Raw genomic sequence first — 16,912 nt, 5'->3', positions numbered from 1 at the left:
AACTATGTTTATTTTTTCCGTTTCGATGCCGATTTTTTTTTTAACACTCGCAGCGACAGAAAAGGCTTAAACCAATCACATACAAGGAAACAAAGGTGACGAAATGTCCAGTTGATGTCACTAGCCATTCAATCAACATTAACCTTTGCCAGGTGTCGCATTTCTCACGAGATTACAGCTGTAGTTGTGTTTACAGCTGTGCAGATGCAGCTGTGTTTGCCCACTATAGGCTACAGATATTATAATCAATACATTGATTTTTTTTATTTTTATCTAATTGCGTCCGCGACTATGGAAAGTGAATGTGTTTCCGTCAGTACGACTGTGGCACTGAAATGTTTACATTGTGATTCAACTGGAAACACAGCAGCTCCGGATCGAGCCGTTCCTTTAGAGTGTGTGTGTGTGTGTGTGTGTGTGTGTGTGTGTGTGTGTGTGTGTGTGTGTGTGTGTGTGTGTGTGTGTGTGTGTGTGTGTGTGTGTGTGTGTGTGTGTGTGTCTCGTCAGATGCGCTGCTACTGTCTCTGGAGGAGCTCCTCAAATTGTCCCACGGACATTTGAAAGTGCGTGCGGAACCGGCCATGATAAAGTTTTAGCTCCTGTAGAAGATTAGCATCCTCCCCTTCAGACTCTGTTCTTTAAGACTGGCTGCACCCAAAACCTTCTTCTCTGTCTTTTAAAGAAAATTAAAAGCTTGTCTCCACTGAATGATTACGTGTCCGTGTTTCTCAGCTGTCGGCGCGAATGTTTTGGAATGTTGGAGTTCTGAAACGTCGCAAACTCGCGTCGCGGCTGGTGTGAATGGTTTTGACGCGAACTATTCGCACACGAAATATTCGCTTTTTCCGCTTAGCTTTTTCGTTACGCGTCCGGTGTTTTTGCCTTAAATCAGACAAAAAATATTCCCCCTCCATTGAACCGATTGGTTACGCCCAAGCAATGGGTCGCACTTTCACCAAAACAGCGCAAGTGGTGTTTGAATAGGAGAGCACACGGGTAACGTTAGCGCCAAAAATGAAGAGCGGACTATATTTAACTGCTGGTCAGAGAGGGATGCAAAAAATAAAAATAAAGCATGTACTGAGAATGAGGTATGAGAATATTGTGTAATAGCTAAGTACACACCACATATATTTTAGCTAGCTAATCCATTGCAATGTAGGCTATTTAGCTATAACTATCAGTATAACAAGTTACCAAATCAGCTGTCTGTTTTGCTAGTTCATTTGTCTGTAATTATCAATGATTTACAGTTCTTCAAGAGCCATGTGTTTCCTTTTTAAAAAAAAAATTACATGCATTAAGGTGGAATGTAAAAATCTTAAAATAAATGTCTAAATGAATTGTCTCTTTCATTTTGTATTGAATTTGTAATCAGTTAAACCATGGGCGTCGGAACCATTGTATGTGGGACAAGACCCACCCACTTTTTACGATCAATGATATTGGACCCACTCACTTTATCGTCTCTAATCCAGCACATGTCTGTTTACCCCTAACCAATAAACACTTATTATTAAACACATGTTGGACGCTTTGTTTCCACTTTTCTACTATTTTCTTCATTTTGATTGAAAATAAATGCCTTTCCGATCTGATATGTGATTGGAAAAGTAGAGTTAGTTCAGCAAAAGGCGGATTCGAACCGCAGATCGATTTGCGTCAAAACTTGATGTAATGCGTCTCACCCCTACACTATAGCCACTGTCAAAGACATGGTGATTTCCGTAGACTTGTCTTGTCCAACCAGATGTTTAGCAAACAAGGCAATATTTTTGTACTTAAAGGGTTAGTTCAGCCAAAAATGTAAATTGTGTCATTAATGACTGAGCCTCATGTCGTTGGACACCCGTCAGACCTCCGTTCATCTTCAGACACAAATGAAGATATTTTAGTGTAAATCTGATGCTCTGAAAGGCCTCCATTGGCTCAACTTTACACTCTCAAACCCTTAAAAGACACTAAAGACTAAAGTTACATTGAGAATTTTCATTTTTGGGTGAACTAACCCTTTAAGAAAGTACATTGCATTTAGCATTTTAGGTAAAAATGATGATATCAGATGAATTAGTCTGCTAGGCAAATCTTCCAGACCTGTTTTACTGATTTCAGAGGCTCTAGCAAGAGTCTCCTTTCCTGCCAGACCTGTTTTCTCTATTGTGTTTTAAATGAGATCACTGAGATTCCATCTTTCGGAGCCCAGACGTTGCCCCTTTTGTCTTTAATGGCTCTGGGATGGCTCTTGGAATTGGAGTTCCTGGCCAGTATCAGCATGCGAATAGTTATGCTGATTCAAGGGGACTGGTAGGGATTTCATAGTAGGGTGTGTCCTTTACCTACACAACATATGCCATCCTTTGTTTGAATGTCTCCTCCCCCTGCTGTATAACCCCTCCCCCTGCTGTATAACCCCTCCCCCTGCTGTATAACCCCTCCCCCTGCTGTATAACCCCTCCCCCTGCTGTATAACCCTTCCCCCTGCTGTATAACCCCTCCCCCTGCTGTATAACCCCTCCCCCTGCTGTATAACCACTCCCCCTGCTGTATAACCCCTCCCCCTGCTGTATAACCCCTCCCCCTGCTGTATAACCCTTCCCCCTGCTGTATAACCCCTCCTCTGCTGTATAACCCCTCCCCCTGCTGTATAACCCCTCCCCCTGCTGTATAATCCCTCCCCCTGCTGTATAATCCCTCCCCCTGCTGTATAACCACTCTCCCTGCTGTATAATCCCTCCCCCTGCTGTATAACCCCTCCCCCTGCTGTATAACCCCTCCCCCTACTGTATAACCCCTCCCCCTGCTGTATAATCCCTCCCCCTGCTGTATAATCCCTCCCCCTGCTGTATAACCACTCTCCCTGCTGTATAATCCCTCCCCCTGCTGTATAACCCCTCCCCCTGCTGTATAACCCCTCCCCCTGCTGTATAACCCCTCCCCCTGCTGTATAACCACTCTCCCTGCTGTATAATCCCTCCCCCTGCTGTATAACCCCTCCCCCTGCTGTATAACCCCTCCCCCTGCTGTATAACCCCTCCTCTGCTGTATAACCCCTCCCCCTGCTGTATAACCCCTCCCCCTGCTGTATAATCCCTCCCCCTGCTGTATAATCCCTCCCCCTGCTGTATAACCACTCTCCCTGCTGTATAACCCCTCCCCCTGCTGTATAACCCCTCCCCCTGCTGTATAACCCCTCCCCCTGCTGTATAACCACTCCCCCTGCTGTATAACCCCTCCCCCTGCTGTATAACCCCTCCCCCTGCTGTATAACCCCTCCCCCTGCTGTATAACCCCTCCTCTGCTGTATAACCCCTCCCCCTGCTGTATAACCCCTCCCCCTGCTGTATAATCCCTCCCCCTGCTGTATAATCCCTCCCCCTGCTGTATAACCACTCTCCCTGCTGTATAACCCCTCCCCCTGCTGTATAACCCCTCCCCCTGCTGTATAACCACTCCCCCTGCTGTATAACCCCTCCCCCTGCTGTATAACCCTTCCCCCTGCTGTATAACCCCTCCTCTGCTGTATAACCCCTCCCCCTGCTGTATAACCCCTCCCCCTGCTGTATAACCACTCCCCCTGCTGTATAACCCCTCCCCCTGCTGTATAACCCTTCCCCCTGCTGTATAACCCCTCCCCCTGCTGTATAACCCCTCCCCCTGCTGTATAACCCCTCCCCCTGCTGTATAACCCCTCCCCCTGCTGTATAACCCCTCCCCCTGCTGTATAACCACTCCCCCTGCTGTATAACCCCTCCCCCTGCTGTATAACCCCTCCCCCTGCTGTATAATCCCTCCCCCTGCTGTATAATCCCTCCCCCTGCTGTATAACCCTTCCCCCTGCTGTATAACCCCTCCTCTGCTGTATAACCCCTCCTCTGCTGTATAACCCCTCCCCCTGCTGTATAATCCCTCCCCCTGCTGTATAACCCTTCCCCCTGCTGTATAATCCCTCCCCCTGCTGTATAATCCCTCCCCCTGCTGTATAATCCCTCCCCCTGCTGTATAACCCTTCCCCCTGCTGTATAACCCCTCCTCTGCTGTATAACCCCTCCCCCTGCTGTATAACCCCTCCCCCTGCTGTATAACCCCTCCCCCTGCTGTATAACCCCTCCCCCTGCTGTATAACCCCTCCCCCTGCTGTATAACCCCTCCCCCTGCTGTATAACCCCTCCCCCTGCTGTATAACCCTTCCCCCTGCTGTATAACCCCTCCTCTGCTGTATAACCCCTCCCCCTGCTGTATAACCCCTCCCCCTGCTGTATAACCCTTCCCCCTGCTGTATAACCCCTCCTCTGCTGTATAACCCCTCCCCCTGCTGTATAATCCCTCCCCCTGCTGTATAACCCCTCCCCCTGCTGTATAACCCTTCCCCCTGCTGTATAACCCCTCCCCCTGCTGTATAACCACTCTCCCTGCTGTATAACCCCTCCCCCTGCTGTATAACCCCTCCCCCTGCTGTATAATCCCTCCCCCTGCTGTATAATCCCTCCCCCTGCTGTATAACCCCTCCTCTGCTGTATAACCCCTCCCCCTGCTGTATAACCCTTCCCCCTGCTGTATAACCCCTCCCCCTGCTGTATAACCCTTCCCCCTGCTGTATAACCACTCCCCCTGCTGTATAACCACTCTCCCTGCTGTATAACCCCTCCCCCTGCTGTATAACCCTTCCCCCTGCTGTATAACCCCTCCCCCTGCTGTATAACCACTCTCCCTGCTGTATAACCCCTCCCCCTGCTGTATAACCCTTCCCCCTGCTGTATAACCCCTCCCCCTGCTGTATAACCCCTCCCCCTGCTGTATAACCCTTCCCCCTGCTGTATAACCCCTCCTCTGCTGTATAATCCCTCTCCCTGCTGTATAATCCCTCCCCCTGCTGTATAACCCCTCCCCCTGCTGTATAACCCCTCCCCCTGCTGTATAACCCTTCCCCCTGCTGTATAACCCCTCCCCCTGCTGTATAACCCCTCCCCCTGCTGTATAACCCCTCCCCCTGCTGTATAACCACTCCCCCTGCTGTATAACCCCTCCCCCTGCTGTATAACCACTCCCCCTGCTGTATAACCCCTCCCCCTGCTGTATAACCACTCCCCCTGCTGTATAACCCTTCCCCCTGCTGTATAACCCTTCCCCCTGCTGTATAACCCCTCCCCCTGCTGTATAACCCCTCCCCCTGCTGTATAACCACTCCCCCTGCTGTATAACCCCTCCCCCTGCTGTATAACCACTCCCCCTGCTGTATAACCCCTCCCCCTGCTGTATAACCACTCCCCCTGCTGTATAAACCCCTCCCCCTGCTGTATAAACCCCTCCCCCTGCTGTATAAACCCCTCCCCTTGAAATGTAGATAAATTGCATTATTTTGTCCTGTTAAATCAGACTGTTTTCGGACGACCTGCAGCACAGAGAGTTCTCATTAAAAGAATCACTTCTGTTTGATCCCGAAGTCTCCTGGTCTTCATCTTCTGAGTTTCCTACACTTTAGAAGAGAAAAGTTCACAACAAACCTTTCTTCATTTTCATTTAATTTTCTTTTTTAAATTTAAATTTTCATTTAAATTTCAGAGAATAAAAAGACAAAGCAAAAAAGGTCAAAGTCTACTGAACTTTCATTGCCGTACACATACTTTCCAGAATTGTATATGTTTGCTTTGTATCTTTCTAGTGAGTTTTTCTCACTAAAGTCTTTATCTTGCTCACTGGGGTTGTGAGGCAGTAATCTTAACGCAGAATGAAAGCTGCTTACATAGGCTACATTTATTGTGAAAGTTGCTTATACAAATCCATTTTTAATAGAAAATGTTCTTCTTTGGGTTTATACATTCAACATTAAGTATAGCCAATTTAAGTTTGGAAATAATATGTTGTATTTATAATGTCACACTTATTCTTTATCTAACAGATTTAAAAAAACATTTTTTTTTCATATCTACAAATATATAGATGGGTTTAGGAAGGGGGTCCCTCATAAAAGGTTCATCATGTTCGGGGGTCCTTGGCATCATAAAGTTTGAGAAGCCCTGGTTTAACCACCATCTCACACCTTTAATATTACGTTGATGTGATTCCGTATTATTGTCCATATCACTGTAAATAAACACAACCAAGCTCTTGTGTTGCTTCATTGACAAATACACTTTCATTCCTGGGTATTTGGCATACGTTTGAGTACATTTGACAATCTTTTATCATATCTTCAGATTTCATGACCACATATTAATAATAATAATATTATTATTATTATTAAAACAGCATTTTTCTAATTATTTTGAGTGCAGATTTCATGACCACATAATATTAAATATTTAAATAATAATGAAATGTATCATTTATATTATTATTAATATTATATATGGATATTTGGCATGCGTTTGGACAGTTGTAACGTGTGCTCAGAGTACATTTTACAATTTGCTCATTCTTTTAATATGTGTGCAGATTTCATGACCACATATTAATAATAATAATAATAATTAATATTATTATTTTAATATGTATTATTATTATTAAAACAGTATTTTTTTCTAATTATTTTGTGTTCAGATTTCATGACCACATAACAATATTAAATATTGAAATAATAATAATAATATTATTAATATTAAATATGGGTATTTGGCATTATTTATCATTTATCAATTATCATTATTTTGTGTGCATATTTCATCACCACGTAATATTAAATATTTAAATAATAATGATTCATATTATTATTATTATTATTAAACCAGCATTTTGTTCCCAATTCCTTTTTATTATCAATGCAGATTTCATGACCAGATAATAATAATAATTCTTCTAATTTGTATGTATTCATTTTTCACATTTTTCAAATTATTTTGTGTAGATTTCATGACCACATAATAATGTTTAAATAATATAATTAAACAGCATTTTGCTCATTTATTTATTTAATATTTGTTCAGATAATACAAATAATATTATTAATATTATATTTGGATATTTGGCATACATTTTGACAGTTGTAACGTGCTCAGAGTAAATTTTACAATTTGCTCATTCTTTTATTATGTGTGCAGATTTCATGACCACATATTAATAATAATAATATTAATAATTATTATTAATATTTTAATATGTATTAATAATGAAAAAGTAATTAAACAGCATTTTTCTCATTATTTTGTGTGCAGATTTCATGACCACATATTAATAATAATAAAAAGTATTATTATTATTATTATTATTAATATTTTAATATATATTATTAATAATAATAATAAATGATAATTAAACAGCATTTTTCTCATTATTTTGTGTGCAGATTTCATCACCACATAATAATATTAAATATATAAATAATGATTCATATTATTATTATTATTATTATTAAAACAGCATTTTGTTCCTAATTCCTTTTTATTATCTGTGCAGATTTCATGACCACATAATAATAATAATAATAATAATAATAATTCTACTAATTTGTTTGTATTAAAAAAATCAAATTTTTCAAATTATTGTGTGCAGATTTTTATGACCACATAATGTTTAAATAATAATAATTAATATTGTTATTATTATTATTAAAACAGCATTTTGCTAATTTATTTATTTAATATTTGTTCAGATTTCCTGACCATATAATAATAATTATTATTCTAGTACTACTACTATTACTAATTATTATTATTATTATTATTATTATTATTATTATTATTATTATTATTATTATTATTATTATTATTATTAATAATAATAATAATAATGAAAACAGCATTTTGATTTCTTGACCACATAATAATATTCAATATTTAAATAATAATGATTCATATTCATATTATTATTAAAACAGCATTTTTCTAATTCTTTTATTTATTATTTCTTCAGATTTCATGACCACATAATAATAATCATAATAATAATAATTATTATTATTAGTAGTATTTTTTTTAATGTCTGCAGATTTCATGACCACATAATAATAATAAGCATTGAAATAATTATTATTTATATTGTTTTATTAATAATAAATATAATAATAATGTATTATTGTTGTTATTGGTCAAACTCGAGGGATACAGTCAGCAGTTTGATGAATAACAACAGTAATAAGTTAAATAAACAAATAATTATATTATGATTGTTATTATTATTATTATTATTATAGTAGTGGAATAAAAATAATATATTGATAGTTTTTAGATCAATTTTATGGATGCTAATCAAGGGTTTTCTGTATGTTTGTGGTGTATGTTTTCTGAAATGACCATTTTTGTGTTAATTCTGTCCTCCAAATGTAAAATTCCAGTAGTATATTGTGGAATATTTCAGTTTCTCGAAGAAGAATTGATCTGTAATGGATATGGAGACAGTTTTAGTCACTATGAATGGTCTGAGTTTGCCCGGGTCTCCAGAGACAGAGAAGCTCAAGGGACCTGAAACCACAGCGGGTCATTGAGTGAAGTAACGAAGCAAAACATTAGAAACAGTCTTCAGGAAGCTCTCATTCATCTAACATAACACAACACAAACAAACATCGAAACATTCTTAAATCAACACACATTTACTGGAGAAGAGAAATCACTGAAGAAGGAAAAAAAGCTAAAAAAAACCTGAAAGTTCCCCTTAATTCAGTCATTTTCATCATAATCATAGAGGAAATCCCCATTATACAAGTGCAGGCTAGTCAAAGAAAATACTAATATTCAATATAATCTCCATTTTAGTCAAAGGTGAGCTGTGTAATATCTGTGGCACTGAACAGAACTGCTAAAAATAACTCTAATGTTGCTGTGCTTTGACTCCGGGTTTCACTTTTATAAGGAAAAGATTGACTTACAGTGACTCTGCATATTTACAGTGACTCCAGATATGAGAAAACTATACTCATAACCACTCACTTCACCTTTAAAAGACCACACATATGTTGAGCTACAGATACAGAAACATAAACATGGACATAAAACCACACACAAACATGATGAGGTGCCCGAAGGCATGTAAATGTGCATGTGATTTGAGCAATCATGTCCCTGAGAAGAAGGAACAAAGCAGGCAGAACTTCCTCTCTTATAATGGAAACACACACACACACACACACACACACGTCAATCAAGTGAATTTGATTGTGGTTATTAAAGAGAAACAGAAGGGTTTATATCAGTCGCTGCACTGGCAGGTGGCGATGACAGGCCGCGTTTAGAGATATACAGTATTAGTGTTCAAATAATCTAACAGTTAAACCAAAACTTCCTGTTTCCTAAATGCGCCATCACCAGACATCGCTGATCCGGCTCTAAGCATTGCATAGGTTCCCGTTGACATTGCTACCATGGTAAGAAACTCGATTTATACAATTAATACATGTTGTTATTCATTGTGTGTACTCTAACTTACATTTTTAAGTGCAGACAACTTGGATATTCAAGTCATGTCAATTTAAAAATGACCCTGGAGCTCAAAACCAGTCCTGATCTCACAGGCATATCTGTGGCTATGCATTGTGTGGGTCAAAATTATACATTTTATGCCAAAAATCATTAGGATATTAAGATCATGTTCTATCAAAATATATTTTGTTTGATAAATATATATCATAAATGTATTATTAGTAGTAATATGCATGGCTATGGACTTCATCTGGACAACTTTAAAGGAGATTTTCTCAATATTTAGAGTTTTTTGCACCCTCAGATTCCAGATTTACAAATATTGTCCTATCAAACCACACATCAGCTGAAGATGATCTATAATTCTCAGTTTCAAAAAATGTACCCTTATGACTGGTGTTGTGGTCCAGGGTCACATATTACATTAAACCGAATCTTGTATGACTTGATGTTTGGGTGATTTTTGTTTTTAAAGAGACGAGATAAGTTTTAAATTTTTTGCATATGCTGTTGTTTATACACTATTAAAAAAAATTACACTTTACAATAAGGTCCCATTAGTTAATGTCAATTAATGCAACATATTTGTTTATAAATGTTCGCTATTTGTGTTTCATTCTTGTACATATTTTCATTCATCATAATCATTGTTTCAAATCACAAGATCATTGTGATATGTAATGAGAACATTTGGTTTATTCCCCGAAACACAAGCGTATGATCATTCAATAGCGAACAATGCCGTTTCAAATCACTCTTATTGCTGAATTAAAGGCATAATATTTACACATTAATAAGTAATGATGTTAACACTTTACACTCTAAAAAAGCAATTGGGTTGTTTTAACCCAGTGAATGGGTTGTTATAACCCAGCAATTGGGTTGTTTTAACCCAGTGAATGGGTCGTTTTAACCCAGCGGTTGGGTTAAATGTTTGCTTAAAACAACCCAATCGCTGGGTTTAAACAACCCAAACTCTGGGTTAAAAAAACAAACCACTGGGATGAAACAACCCAACCTCTGGGTCAAAACAACCAAACCGCTGGGTCAAAACAACCAAACCGCTGGGTCAAAACAACCAAACCGCTGGGTCAAAACAACACAACCTCTGGGTCAAAACAACCAAACCGCTGGGTCAAAACAACACAACCTCTGGGTCAAAACAACCAAACCTCAGGGTCAAAACAACCAAACCGCTGGGTCAAAACAACACAACCTCTGGGTCAAAACAACCAAACCTCTGGGTCAAAACAACCAAACCTCAGGGTCAAAGCAACCGAACCGCTTGGTCAAAACAACCGAACCTCTGGGTCAAAACAACCCAACCTCTTGGTCAAAACAGCCCAACCGCAGGGTCAAAACAACCCAACCCCTTGGTCAAAACAACCCAACCACTTGGTCAAAACAACCCAACCACTTGGTCAAAACAACCCAACCGCTGGGTCAAAATAACCCAACCACTTGGTCAAAACAACCCATTCGCTGGGTCAAAACAATCCAACCACTTGGTCAAAACAACCCAACCTCTTGGTCAAAACAACCCAACCCCTTGGTCAAAACAACCCAACCGCTGGGTCAAAACAACCCAACCCCTTGGTCAAAACAACCCAACCGCTGGGTCAAAACAACCCAACCCCTTGGTCAAAACAACCCAACCGCTGGGTCAAAACAACCCAACCACTTGGTCAAAACAACCCATCTGCTGGGTCAAAACAATCCAACCACTTGGTCAAAACAACCCAACCGCTTGGTCAAACAACCCAACCGCTGGGTCAAAACAACCCAACCACTTGGTCAAAACAACCCAACCACTTGGTCAAAACAACCCAACCGCTGGGTCAAAACAACCCAACCACTTGGTCAAAACAACCCAACCGCTGGGTCAAAACAACCCAACCGCTGGGTCAAAACAACCCAACCGCTGGGTCAAAACAACCCAACCACTTGGTCAAAACAACACAACCGCTGGGTCAAAACAACCCAACCGCTGGGTCAAAACAACCCAACCACTTGGTCAAAACAACCCAACCACTTGGTCAAAACAACCCAACTGCTGGGTCAAAAAAAAACAACCACTTGGTCAAAACAACCCAACCGCTGGGTCAAAACAACCCAACCGCTGGGTCAAAACAACCCAACCACTTGGTAAAAACAACCCAACCGCTGGGTCAAAACAACCCAACCACTTGGTCAAAACAACCCAACCGCTGGGTCAAAACAACCCAACCGCTGGGTCAAAACAACCCAACCACTTGGTCAAAACAACACAACCGCTGGGTCAAAACAACCCAACCGCTGGGTCAAAACAACCCAACCGCTTGGTCAAAACAACCCAACCGCTTGGTCAAAACAACCCAACCACTTGGTCAAAACAACCCAACTGCTGGGTCAAAAAAAAAAACAATCACTGTGTCAAAACAACCCCAACCCCAAACCCAACTTTTTTTTACAGTGTAAAACATCATATGTTTGGCTAACCCGAATATAAAGTTTATTGGTAACACTTTACAGTACGGTTCCATTAGTTAACAAATATGAGCCAGCAATGTGCAAGACATTCGTTAAATTGTTTATTAAAGGCACAATATGTAATTTTTCGCCGCTAGAGGTCTCTTATTCAAAACAAAATAAGCATAAACTCACTTCATTATGAAACTCTTCAGTCATTTTGCTTCTCCAGTAAATGTGTCCTGATTTAAAGGCACAGTGTGTAATGTTCTGTCTCTTCCTCAACTCAAGGGCGTGTCTTGACTCTTGAGTGGGCGGAGCTTTTATTCTGCCGTTAACGCTTCATATTGTACATATTGTGCCTTTAATCGCAGTGACTACAGATGCCACATTAGAAAATACACTTACATTACCTGACTTATGTCACTTAATACATAATAATTGTAACTGTATCAAAAGGTGTGATGAAGTTATGAAACAACCATGAGGTTTTGAACAGAGTTTACTGCCATTACAGTAAAACGAGTTACAGTAATGTGGCAGTCTTTACCATGGTAATCTGTTTACACTATCACATGGCATACTGGAATGCCATTTTACTGTAACATCAATCTGATATTACCGTCATTGACTGTTTCCTTTCCCTAGGAACCATTCTATTATATCCTGATCTATGTTCACAAACTGCAAATCTCTCTTTCCCTCATGATTAACATGATTAGCATGTTGCTAACAAGATGCTAGCATGTGTAGCATGTTGGACGTCCTGTTTGCTAGCATCAGTCAAAAGAACCAAAACTCTTAATGATGTTCTGATGCAGAGATTTAGGTTTTGCTAAATGGTTGCTAGGGTACTCTGTTTGGTTGCTAGGGAGTGGCTTGGCCGCCGATGATGATACTATAAAGGCTGCTTGTCAGTATGAATTATATAGTCAAGTCACATTTATTTATACAGCCCTTTTCACAACACAGATTGCTTCAAAGCAGCTTTACAGTGATAATAGGAAATTAATTTTGTTTTAGATGAAAAGCTAAAGTAAGTTTTTAATTGATTCATTTCTGATTAGTTATTTAATTTGGCGGCATGTAAACAACACCATCCTCAACTAAAACAGAAAATCCCCAATGCGTTCCGGACCCCATCCGCATGGCAACAGCAATATATAAACCAACCGCAATCCCTCTATGACATTCAGATTTGAAGATATCCCTGTTTGGGTTGCTAGGGTGCTCAACAATGGTTGTTAGGGCGTGGCTAGGAAGTGTTGAAGGTGATTTGTGGTTTGCTCCCCCAAGTCAAACGAGCCAAATGGAACTTGTTGATAGATTCACGATGATCCTGATTGGTTGCCTAAGTGAATGCCCTTGTCTCTATGACACTGTGATCCAGAGTTATGCTCAATACGAAATCCCTATGCAAGTTCCAATGGTAGGAAAAACACAAGCGTTTCATGGGCCGTCCTTCACCATAGTATGTCTATGGGGCAACTTTGGGCACCTCTTGCGCCCCAGGGGTAAAACTTACACCCCATTGTGAGCATGCCAGCCTCTTTAAATGTGGTAACCCTCATGTTTCTACAAAATCCTCGCTCAGAGTTATGACTTCTTCCTCAGTATTTGTCTTGTTTTTAAATATTTAAACATTCTTAAATCAAGATTCATTCACTTGAGAAGCAAAACGACTGAAGATATTAAGTGAGTTTATGCTCAAAATGACAAATACAACAACAACAACAACAACAACAACAACAACAACAACAACAATATATCAGAACCTTCCTGATAGAAGGCCACTATGTATCTAATAATAAACCTTTTTTCTTTCATTTTACACTGTAGTTCATGTTAACTAATGTAGGACCTTACTGTAAAGTGTTTTTGTCATTGTGCAATGTGGTTTAACATCTCTTTGTTTCATACTCCCCCAGGTAATAAAAGTAGAAGTCTGGCTTATTATGACATTGAATATCACACTAACCCTGTGCCAAATTGGCGTGAGGAACCTCAAGACTCAACCCTGCGATATACACGTGAACAAAACTGAGATGACGATTGTGGTCAACTGTCGTGGACGTGAACTCAAAGATGTTCCAGCGCTCGAAAGCAACACCACCAGCCTTGACCTATCGGAGAACAAGATCAAGAACTTAACATCAGGGGTTTTCCGACACCTGGCAAATCTGACCTTTTTAAATCTGAACTGGTTGAATAAGAAAGATCGTAAGGTTGTTGTTGGCAACGATGAATTTTTGAATTTGACCAAGTTACGCACGCTGGAGCTCGACGGGATTGGTCTAAAGTACGTACCAAAAAAACTTCCAAAAAACTTGCGTGAACTAAGGCTTGTAGAGAACCTGATCACCAGGTTAAACTCGACATCCTTTGTGCATGTGCCAAATCTGTCAATTCTTCATCTTTCGAAAAACTGCTACTACTGGAATCCTTGCTCAAGGGACTATCACATAGAAGACGGAAGTTTCGCAGTCCTGGCGAGATTGAAATATCTTACTTTGTCGTACAACAACCTAACCCGAGTGCCCAGAGGATTACCGGGGTCTTTAAAAGCTCTTGAACTCGCTTCAAACAGAATTGCGTACGTCGGAGAGCATGATTTCCAAGGACTCGACAATCTGACAAGTCTAAAAATCCAAGGAAACTGTCCACGGTGTCATAACGCTCCATATCCATGTGTTCCTTGTAAAAACGGTTCCATTAAAATCCATCCACAAGCTTTTTCCGGCCTTAGAAAGCTACGGATTCTGCACCTCGCAGGGAATTCGATCACATTCATAGAGCCCAGCTGGCTCGCCAACATTTGGATGCTTAAGGAGCTCTACCTGTCGTATAATTACTTGTTCTACGCCATCACAGGGAATGCTTTCTTGTGTAACCTGCCATTTCTAACCAAACTCGATCTTTCATTTAACTATGCCCTTAAGACTTACCCGGACACGGTTAACTTATCGTCCAGCTTTGCAAACTTGACCTCTCTAAGGACACTGAACCTTCGAGGTTTGGTGTTTCGAGGAATCGAAGATGCGACCCTCAGCCCTCTGTATGGCTTACGAAATCTCTCTGTGCTGGATGTAGGAATAAACTTCATTGTGCATGCGAAACTGGAAGTATTTGTAAAATTACGCCATGTGAAACTACTCTATCTATCGGAAAACAGGTTTTACCCGGTGACCGTAAATAGGGACTTGAGAGAAGACACAGGCGTTGGTTTCAAATCCTCATTCAAGACGCCCTTGATGTTAGAACCTAACTCTAAAGATCATTCTTACGATGTTCCAAGACATCTCGTGAAGCCAGAGTGCTACGCCACCGGTCGAGTGTTGGATCTCAGTCGAAATAACCTGTTCCTAATTGCTCCGGAACAGTTTGCGACATACGGGAACATATCTTGCCTCAATCTCTCTATGAATGGCTTCTCCACGGCTCCAAATGGATCAGAATTCACAACGCTTCCAGATCTCAAATACCTAGATTTATCCTTCAACAAAATTGATCTGGCGTACGACCACGCCTTCCAAGAGTTACAGAGTCTTGAGGTGCTGGACCTTAGTTACAACAACCATTATTTCATTGTGCCAGGCGTGACGCACAATTTGAATTTCCTCCAATATTTGCCCTCTTTGAAGGTCTTGAACATGAGCTCCAATAACATCTACACGTTAACCACCAAAACCATCTCAAGTGCGTCTCTTAAAGAGCTGCAATTCCAGCACAATAGTCTTGGCAAGATGTGGAGGGAAAGAGACAGAACCTACTATAGGCTTTTCGCAAACTTGGCCAATCTGACCTATCTCGACATATCCTCCAACAGTATCGAGAGAATCCCTATCAGAGTTTATACGCTTCTTCCTAGAAGCATTCAGAGGTTCCAATTAAGCCACAATATTCTGGATAACTTTAACTGGACAATGCTGAGACATTTCCCAAATCTCCGAGAGCTCATTTTAAGTTACAACAAGATCTTTCAAATATCAAGTGATTTGTCTGGAGATGCTCCCTCTTTACAGCTCCTCGATCTCCGGTACAACCAAATATCCCAGCTGTCCGGTGGATTTCTAAAGGGAGCGGTAAACCTCAAGATGCTTGATCTCAGCCACAACAAACTCATAACTGTCAACCAGTCCACGTTTCCATCTGAACCCGAGAGTTACCTGAAGACGCTGTGGCTCAACGGCAACCCGTTCCACTGCACGTGCAACCTACTAGAATTCATTCTATGGATTTCTGAGACCAAAGTGAAAATCCCTGATTTGGTGACTGCGGTGAAATGTGCCATGCCAGAAGAGAGAAAAGGAGATCCTGTAATACAATTTGACATTAAAGAATGCATAAATGACCAACTGGCCTTTCTGGCGTACTTCCTCTCCCTTGTGTGCATTATATGCACCACTTTCATATCTGTCGCTATGCACCTTTTCTACTGGGACGTCTCCTACTTATTCTACTATTTGAAAGCCAGATTCACTGGGTATCAGCACCTGAGCTCCGACAGCTGCATCTACGACGCCTTCGTCACCTACGACACCAAGGACATGCAGGTGTGCTTTATTTCTATAGCGCTTTATTCAATACAGATTGTTTCAAAGTAGCAAACCCAATTTTATTTCTGAATAATTCTAGTTGGATGTTCATATAACGTTTACTACTAACTAGGGATGCACTGAATCCAGGGGCCGGTTGCATAAACCGTTAAGACTAGTCTTACAAGTTAGACATACATTTTTTTCTTTAAGACTGTTCATAACTTTTTAAAATCAGTTACATAAAAACATAGACTGGACTAATTTGATACGAAAAGTAAGACTGAATGCCACTTGCCTAACTGCTAGTGGGTCATACTAGATCTTAAGACACTGTCTTAACATAATGTCTTAGTTTATGCAACTGGCACCAGGATTCTGGTTCGGATGCGGCCGAATATTGGGCTTTTTGACGGTGTTCGGTTTCTGTCGAACCTTAGAATTTTTTTCCGCCGAACCGAACCTTAGGCTTGCACTACGTGCGCTCCGCTGGTCGACGTAATGAAGCCGCCGTTGATTACGGGAAGGTGTTTACTAGGTGGACCGTTCGAATGCAGGCTGTGAGAAAATGAAAATGGAAC

At 40.6% G+C, this 16,912-nt stretch overlaps 1 protein-coding gene across 1 annotated transcript in view; it reads left to right on the top strand.

Annotated features, from left to right (window-relative positions):
- LOC307128805 (uncharacterized protein) overlaps window positions 1-16,912 on the top strand; it is a gene marked incomplete at its 5' end in the record, with an annotated part of 32,571 nt that overhangs the window by 6,844 nt on the left and 8,815 nt on the right. The window contains 2 exons of the mRNA XM_079820788.1: window positions 13,093-13,225; window positions 13,725-16,349. Coding sequence (XP_079676914.1) covers window positions 13,093-13,225; window positions 13,725-16,349 — 2,758 coding nt within the window. The remainder of the gene's footprint in view (window positions 1-13,092; window positions 13,226-13,724; window positions 16,350-16,912) is intronic.

Source organism: Gobio gobio (genome assembly GCF_949357685.1).
Source record: "Gobio gobio genome assembly, chromosome: 7".
NCBI lineage: Eukaryota > Metazoa > Chordata > Actinopteri > Cypriniformes > Gobionidae > Gobio > Gobio gobio.
The sequence above is the reverse complement of the archived record's forward strand: the minus strand, read 5'-3'. Positions and strand labels throughout refer to the sequence as shown.